Source organism: Hakea prostrata, chromosome 5 (genome assembly GCF_041222555.1).
Source record: "Hakea prostrata isolate BN-2017 chromosome 5, UWA_Hpros_2, whole genome shotgun sequence".
Classification (NCBI taxonomy): domain Eukaryota; kingdom Viridiplantae; phylum Streptophyta; class Magnoliopsida; order Proteales; family Proteaceae; genus Hakea; species Hakea prostrata.
In genome coordinates this window covers 51,014,520-51,023,337 of record NC_142604.1, presented here as the reverse complement: position 1 = coordinate 51,023,337, position 8,818 = coordinate 51,014,520, and the positions used below count along the sequence as shown (strand labels likewise).

Sequence of the window (8,818 nt, the reverse complement as noted above, 5' to 3'; positions counted from 1 at the left end):
GAGGGTGAAGTGGTGGCTTCTGTGTCTGAACATATATATTTTGGAGAGGCTTTAGTTGGCAAAACCTTGGCAATTAGATCAGCTCTTCTTGAGTGTAGCCACTTTGATCTTAAAAGGCTACAAGTGTTCTCAGATTGTGAAGTGGCAATCAATCTTATTGTATATCAGGACCCTCACCCCCATCTCCAATAGTTGGGATTCTGTTTGATATAGGGATCCTTAAGGAGCAGTTTGAATATTGTTGTAATTTTGGCTATATTTCTAGGGTGTTAAATGGTTTAGCCCATTCCCTAGGCCGAAAAGCGCTCACCTGTTCTTATCGGACTAAGTGGCCACATTCCTCTCTTGTTTCCCAAAATGACTCTTCTGTAATTCTTGGGCCTCGGCCCCTTCTTCAATGTTCATCTTTATTACCAAAAAAAGGAAAGGGTACTGGAGGAGGGAAGCGACCTGAAGAGGATGGAATAGGTTCCAGGGCAATTGGTGATGATGGTGGACTAATGCTAGCAGAGTGCTGGTGAGTTTTGATCGTATAGGATTACAAATTAAATTAAAAGAAAAGAAAAAAAAATTATTAATCAATTTTGGTTATTTTGTAAGTTTGGAGAGTTTATGTGACTCGTAGATGTGCTTTTGGTACAGTACTAGCAACCTTTTGTATAGAGAGAGTGAATTCAAGGATGCCTTTAAGTATGACATGTCACTTCATGCCCCCTCTCCCACCTCACCAACCCTTGGGCCTGTGAGACACCTCCCCCAGCAACCCGGCCCTAGGCTGTGGGTCTTGAGTTGACTCAAAAGTGTTTTGCTTGTGACAAACTTGGTTTTCAAAAGACGACTAAAATAGATTAGGGGAAAAAACAAGGGAAAAACAAACAAGAGGCATTGAAAGAACCAATTTGATCCATTTTAACATTACTTTCTGACTAAACTATTATTTAAAATTAATTATAATTAAAAAGAACACTATAAAACTTATGGTGACACAAGAGATAAGGTATACAAGAGACACGAGTGAAATGGAGCCTACATGGATGAGTCCTAGTTGGTATTTATTGAGTTATGTAGAATAGTTTCACGTTGGGTAAGCGAAGGTTGGGAACCCCTCGATCATGCATGGTGGGCTCAAGGCCTTGATTTCTTACTCTTGAGATAATGGCATGTCCGCCATGAAAACTAATTAATGCTTCCATCGCTTCTGAAGCAGCCGATGCAACTGGCGACGAAGAAGAGGAAGAAGCAACCAAAAACAATGAAGAGTGTAATGCCTAAATAACCGTTATTGGCTGTTGTTTTGTGCATCAGCGTAAGGTAAAGACATCATGAACATGAAGAAAAAGCATATGCAGATTATTACATTTTGGCCTGCAAGAAAATGCCCAGTCAAGCCAACGATCGAACAGTGACTACGCTTCTGCATCAATTTGTGATCATGCATGCAGCTAACTGGGTTTTTGTGCTAGCTGATTGCCAACTTTTGTTGAGGTATTTGAGTATACCCAACTTATTGTTGAGGTACTCAAGTTATATTCAAGTTATGTTCTAATATGGGCCATCAAATTAGTTACGATCTAAAGGTGTAATGGACCTTTGTGGAAGAATTCAATTACCAATAGAACTCTGTATGGTTCTATAAATGCTAGTTAGAAACAACGGTCTGGGTATTCCAATCTAGATACTCAGGGTGTAATGCTTTAAACAACCTTGTGCTTAAACCCTAATCCTAACAACCTTTAGGCTAATAGAAAGGTCACAAGGATATTCTTAGGAAAATTAGAACTTGTCTACTACCCAATGTTCCTTTCATCATTATCTTAAACGTTGACAAGAAATCCATTTAAAATTTTTATATTCTCTTTTCCTCCATGCAATTTTCCTTATAAACTTAGAACTCTCATAATTTTCTTGATTATACATCCACCAGGTAGTGATTCCCAAAAATAAACTACAGACTGTTGGTGGAAGCTGACCCAAAAAAAGACTGTTTGTGGATGGAATGTTGGGAGCAAAGATGAAAGAGAGAGATTTTTGTTTTTTAAAAAGAAAATAGTTTGTTAACTTCATAGTTGACAATATCCTTGGGTAGTTTTTGCAGTAGTAATGATTTAAATGAAGGAGTACATCAATCACATGACGCACCCTAATGCAATTTTCTTTTCTTTTTTACAATTCAAATGTTCTTAACAAATAGTAAGTAGATGTATATTGATAGAAATAGAAATTTAATTAATTTAGTTTGACAATATCAAGTTGATAAAGAAAGTGTGGTAGGTATGGATGTTCAAATCCATGACTTTCTTAGAATTAAGACATTTACATATATAGGAAGCTCCATCACTATGCTAGAAGCACGTTACATAATTTTTTTAATCTACTATCTTATAACTATACACATGAATCATGATGGTCTGGGCAAGAAATGGCATGAACACCTATTGCTCTAAACACCTAAATCCCTATTGGAATGCTTAAAATTTAATTATGTAATATTATCAATTATAAATGTTTTCACGTATTTATCTATTTACTGTTTTCTCTTATGATATTTTGTCATGAAAACTTTAGTCCCACGTTGACAAATGAGAAGCCAAATATTTTGTATATATATAAGGCATTGTATGTTATTTATCTTTTGAGGTTAAGGACCACACTAGCCTTCTACATTGGTGATGCATTGAATCAAGGACCACAAGGGACCCTTAATCTATACGTTTGGATCGGAACCAAATATCCAAGAAAATGAGGTACCCAAGATCGGAATCTCCTTCATTACCCAAGATCGAAATCCAAACTGCTCAACTCTTCGCTAGCCACATTACAGTGTATCATTCCTTATGTGGTCCAAACAAACAACACAGCCCAAAAAAAATATTTACACAATAACTTCTCCGTCTCATCTCCGACCATGTGTCTAAGCCAATTCCTGCTACCAATAGGATCTTTTGTATTGGCAAATCTACACCATCTTACATAGGAAAATTGGCAAATCTACACTATCTTACATATGAAAACTGACAGAAACTCAAATCAACTAAAATGCCCTTTTGTTATGTTCTGACCTGAATTCTTGTACCAATTTGAAAGAAGGACCCGCAACGATATTTTTGTTGGGCGACCAAACTGACTTTGCAAAGATCTATGGTGGAAGTAGAGGGCTTGGGCCTACCGGCCTAAACCCAAAGCCCACCACTATTCTCAGTCTATGTAGGGGATGTGGGGGTGGAGCCCTTGCGGTACAATACCATCCAACCCAATGGGTCGACCTGTTTGACTGATTGGAGTCTATATATATATATATATATATCTTATGTTCGTCTACAACATTATTGAGATATTTAGGATTCTCCAAGTTTTGGGTGAGAGTTTTTGTAATGCCATTCTTGGTGATTGGATAAGATTTACTTATGTTCTTCTACAAAGTAAAAAAACTCTTCTTCTTTGCCCGAAGATGTAACATACCACATTAGTGTATGAACCACGTTAAATTTTTGAATTTTTTTCGTTTTGTCTTTCGACTCGTTATTTCATGGTGTTTCTTTCAACATCTTCAAATTTTGGAGAGCCATAACTTCCCTGTTTCAACACTTAATCGAGTGACGTTTGCAAAGACAGCTGCCTCTACCAACAAAGCCTTCCATATCAACAAAACTCCATTGTTTTGCATCAAAGGACGAGAAATCACTTATATAGACCGAAGCACACTTCAAATTTGGTGACCCATAACTTCTCCATTTCGTCTCTTGATTGGGTGGTGACCACGGCCATGTGTCCTTGATGATTGCCACTACATTGAATTTTTCATATCAAAAAATCTATAGCATCTTAAGCAAGAAAACGAAGAATCACTCAAATTGACCAAAATGACCTCCAAATTTAGGCAACCACTGAGTCATTTGTTTTAGATCCGAACAGGCCATCAACTGTGGCTGTGTGTTCATGATGATTAGCAATGCCAATGAGGATTGCCATATCAGCAAGTCTCTATTAACAATGGAGTTTTGTTGATATGGAAGGCTTTGCCCTGACTAATCAAGTGTTCGACCCGGGTTACACACCTGGCTATGGTGGGTGAGTCTTCCAATGGGGATTTTTTGCATCCACAAGGTTTTGATATCGGAACTTTGCTTAAGCGGACTAAGCTGCTTACCACTTGGACCAACCCCGTTGGTCGAGAATACATATTTTACTAATTAAGAAACGTATGAAAATTATTGTTTGAAATGAATAAAATTTTGGGAGAATAATTATACATCAATGGTCTTTCAAATTACAATACAAAAATAATATATATTATATAAATGTAATAGACACTTCATATTAATAATTAAAATAAAAGTAATCCCAGTACTGCCTCTGAGTAAACCCCTTTATTTTTTTGGTAAGAGTAGTAAACCCCTTTGAAGATACGATAAGGTTAGATTTTTCGCTTCCAAGATGAGCCTTAGAATTTTAAAACATAAAGCCATGACTAGTGGAATAATGGTACGGATGTACTTGAAATGAGGATATATAATTTGCTAATTAATGTCACAAATCACAAGGTCAAATAATCACCAAACCTTTATAAAAATATAATAATAATAACAGAAGTATCAAATGTTTAGGAATAACTGAACAGATCTCCACATTGCAAAAATTCTAGTGACAATCCACTATTATGTTATAAATTACATGACATTCACTTAGGCGCAACAACGCAGACGACGGGGAAAAGCAGAACCCGGGAAAAGGCGGAGGAGGGGACGGTTCAAGCCAAGCTCCAAACAGCGCAAAATGGGCGTCCCCACCACAATTATAACCCAAGTTGAAGCGTTGAACCGTATTTGCCCGGCCTGCCAAGGCCCTTAAAATTTACAAGTTATCCACAATTAAGTTTTGCAATTAATTGGTTGATAAAATTACCTAAATGCCCTTATCCCAGTAAGTCATTTAAAATTTGAAAGTCAAATTACTCAAATACCCTTTGAATAGTAAATTGTGTAATTACCCTAGGTAACTACCTTACCCTCTCCCTCCAACGTCTTTATCTCCACGAGTTTTTCTCCCTGTTTCTCCACCATGAATTCTCCGCTACAACACATCCTCTTCGGCGACGATCGTAATTCAAATTTATATTCATTAATATTTAAAAAGAAACAAAACTCAAATCTTGTTGGGTACTTCAAATTTAGAAAGTGAGAAAGAGAGAACAGAGAAGAGACACAGGGTGATGGAGCAGTGAAGTAGGAGAAAGCAAAGCAGCGGCAAAAACTGAAGAAAATCATTTGAGATATATTAAAGCGTACCTAACAAAGCTCTTGAAAGACCGATTTGAAACTAGAGTTGTCCAATCTACGAAGCAAGAACTGATTTCCAATAGAAGAGCTCTGCTATTAAAACTCAGATTTGAAGCCATTGATTGAAAACAAAAAAAAAAAAAAAAAAAAAATGCTGAGTTTTAGATTCCCCCAACAAAAAAATGATATCCAAATCTATGCCCTATAAAGTGGAAATTGACTAAGTGGGTCTTATTAAATTTGCAACCACGAGCAAAGCTAGAAAATCAGAGCATCATCATACCAATCTTTAATCGATGAAATCATTCTCAATTTCAACCTGCTGGATTTCCAAGGGTTATATGAAAATCACTTCTCGTTCGCATTTTGAATCAATAATTCCCGAATCCTCTTTGCTAGATGTCAAGTACTCATACAAACAATCTCTTGAGAATGGCTCGCCCTGAGCTTTGTGCACCACAACCATTTCAAACCTCCAAGCAGCTTACCTGTGCAGCACTCAATTTGGGAATGTCCCATCCAGTACTAGGTACCTATCAGTTTATGCTGCAAGTTTCGTTAAGCAGTTTGGATTGACTGAAAAAGGAACTGCCATGTGTTGTTCTCTCTATATTTCTCCTCATCTAATTTGAGCAACAAGAAACGCGATACCCTAATTTCTAGGTCTGTGAACGATGGTAATGTTGTTATATTGGGTATATTCTTATGGGTTCTTGGTTTTTGAAGAGAAGATTTAAAACATGACTCAAAAACATTTAGTGAAGAAAGGAAAAATTAACTAGCTTGAAGATACACATTATTCAATCAAACGGAGGAGATGGTTGCAAGCGGTGGTCGGACATACGCATAGATGTTATTTAAGTGATTTTATCTATCATTTAACAACAAAAGTTAACTGTGGTCACTATTTCATCAAAAAATAATGGGTAATTGTAAAAATTCCTTTCTTTTTTTTCTTACTTAATTTACAAATATTTACAATATTGTTTGAAAAATGGGATCAACATGATCTATACAGAAATCCCTACATTCTGAGACTCAAACAGGAGACGGAGTCAACGATAATACACTTTCGGCTTTCGTGCACACTATCGACGACAGAAGGGTCTGATCGTGAAGCCTTCCGGTTTCTGCTCCGATAAGTTTGTCTCTTCTCCCACCACTTTCGCCGGTTAACCGGTAATCCATTCTTGGACTCATCAACCCTGCTGGGAACGCCGCCATGCTCAGTTGCCTCACGTTCACGATGTGAGGAAATCGAAGGATGAACGGGTCGATGTTTCCTCCCGGTTGAACCAGCGAGTGACCCGTAGAATGAGACCGTGGAAATCTCCCAGGATAACTCGGTGGCCGGTTCTCCTCCGGTGCCACTGCTAATACAACCGCATGTGGTTCTTCGCTTCCAGTTGCTGCTGATGCTTCGGATGGTGCAGGAACGAGGTTAGCTCGACAGACCGGGCAGGTCGAGTGGTTCGATAACCAACCATCGATGCATTCGCGATGGAAGACATGATCACACTTGGGCAGCAATCGAATCGTATCTGTATCTTGAAACTCGGTTAAGCACACGGCGCATTCTAGAGTCGCTTTACCCAATTTCTGATCTTTCACATATGAGTAAGCGAAGGTTGGGATCGCTTCGATCGCGGTCGGTTGAAGACCTTTGTTTTCCACTACAGCATCTCCGGCATCATAAAGACTAATGCTTTGATGGGCACCGGTTTGGAAACAACCGAAGCAACCGGCGACGAAGAAGAAGAAGAAACAACCAAAAACAAAGATGACAGAGATGCTTAAATAGCCGAAATTGACACTTGCCACGGCTTGCTGTTGGCTGTTGTTCTGTGCATTAGCGGAAGGTAACGACATGAACATGAAGAAAAAGCATATGGAGATGATTTCATTTTTGGCTGCTAGATTACTCCCAGACAGGCCAAAGATCGAAAAGCGACTATGCTTATGCATCGATTTGTTTGTTTCTTCACAAGTGATAGCATGAACTTTGTTAATTATGATTGGTTACTGGGTTTTTGTGCTGCTGATTGTGAACTTTTGGACTAATCGAAGGGTCACATTGGGAATATGGATATTCTTAGGACAGAACTTCGCTTGTAACCAGTATTACGCACGTTCAGCATTATCTAATTAGTTGACAAGAAATCCATTTCCATTTTTTATATTCACTTTTTCCTCCCTTAAATACAGACGACTAGTGGAAGGATTACTGGGGTTTTGTATCAGTTTTATTTGAATTTTTATTTTTATATTTTTTAAATAGTCAATGACTACTTTTTTTTTTAATAGGAAGTTGAATTTTACTTCATTATATCAGATTAAGCTATTAAAAAAAATTCATTTGATGGATCGATTTCTGATGGTGGTGATAAAACTCATTATATCAGATTAAACTATTAAAAAAATTCATTTCATGGTGGGGTGGCGATAGATTGATGATCACGGGGTGATCATTGGCAATCGCCATAGGTGGTGCCGTGGCAATGATAAATCAAGAACATTCCAACAAAAAGAAAGTATTTTATTTAACTCCGAGGGGTGGCTCAGTTGGCAAAAGACCAACGTTTTCATGCAAGAAGTCAAAGTTCGAATTGTTGGCGTAGCGAAGTGGTGGTATAACATACTCACAAAGATATACTTACAAGAAACATAACTGGTAAAAAATAGAGCTGTACTAAGAACAAGAAAATTTTACACACAGCTGAGGTGTTGCAACACCTTTATTTCTAGAAAGGCTCTCTCTCTACCTCAAAATTTGATTATAAATCTTTGGTAAACCCTTTACCATATTTGACTTCCACAGTAATTTTAAGCCATTGAAGCCAAGATGCTCAAACCACAAATGCCATAACCATGAGTCACTCTTCATGATGGAGTTTAGGCACTTTTACCTTTTTTTCTTTGATGTCCAGAGTAAATAGTCTATTTTTAGACATATTTACTATTGCAATCAAATCTCCAACTTTGTTCATAATAGTGAGTGTAAAATTCTGGAGATGGATATTGTTAATGACTAAAATGGTCATTCTATATATCCCGGTCTGAGCCAGCAGTTGCACGATCCGACCAGGTTTAGTACATAGTAAAGTTCAACTAGGCGGTTCATGGTAGGACCGACTAGAGTGATAAACAACATCCACCTAACAGGGTGAGGAAACCTCATAAGGGTAGAGTCCTACCAACCAACAACCACAGAGGAGTTCCAGTTACGTAAAAGAACTCTCCTAAAGAGTTACTCTCTTATGGCAACTCTCATTAGAGTCATATTCCGAATATAACTCCATTACCATACTCTATATAAACACCTCAAGTAAACACTATGAGGGGGGTATTCATACTTTGTGTGATCAATTACTTGAGTTCTCCATTGAGTAGTTGAGATCATATTATTGGTACTGAGACGTACCTCGACCCCCCAAGGTCGAGCTCGTATCTTGCAGGTTCGTGACAGGGAAGGACGAGTGAGATTCCGTATCAACAGATATCATACCCTTTTTCTAGAAGTTGTCCAAGACTTATTATGTTGC

General features: G+C 37.8%; 1 protein-coding gene across 1 annotated transcript; it reads right to left on the bottom strand.

Moving 5' to 3' along the window:
* Positions 1 to 6,156: 6,156 nt before the first annotated feature.
* LOC149016419 (E3 ubiquitin-protein ligase ATL6-like) lies at positions 6,157 to 7,264 on the bottom strand. The gene has a single exon (XM_089157116.1). It carries the CDS (start codon positions 7,239 to 7,241, stop codon positions 6,315 to 6,317), a length of 927 nt encoding a protein of 308 aa, XP_089013242.1. The 5' UTR covers positions 7,242 to 7,264; the 3' UTR covers positions 6,157 to 6,314.
* Between the last annotated feature and the right edge of the window lie 1,554 nt (positions 7,265 to 8,818).

Bases quoted from the DNA above. Each gene is read 5' to 3' on its own strand.
- LOC149016419 (XM_089157116.1), bottom strand. From the start codon at position 7,241: ATGCATAAGCATAGTCGCTTTTCGATCTTTGGCCTGTCTGGGAGTAAT.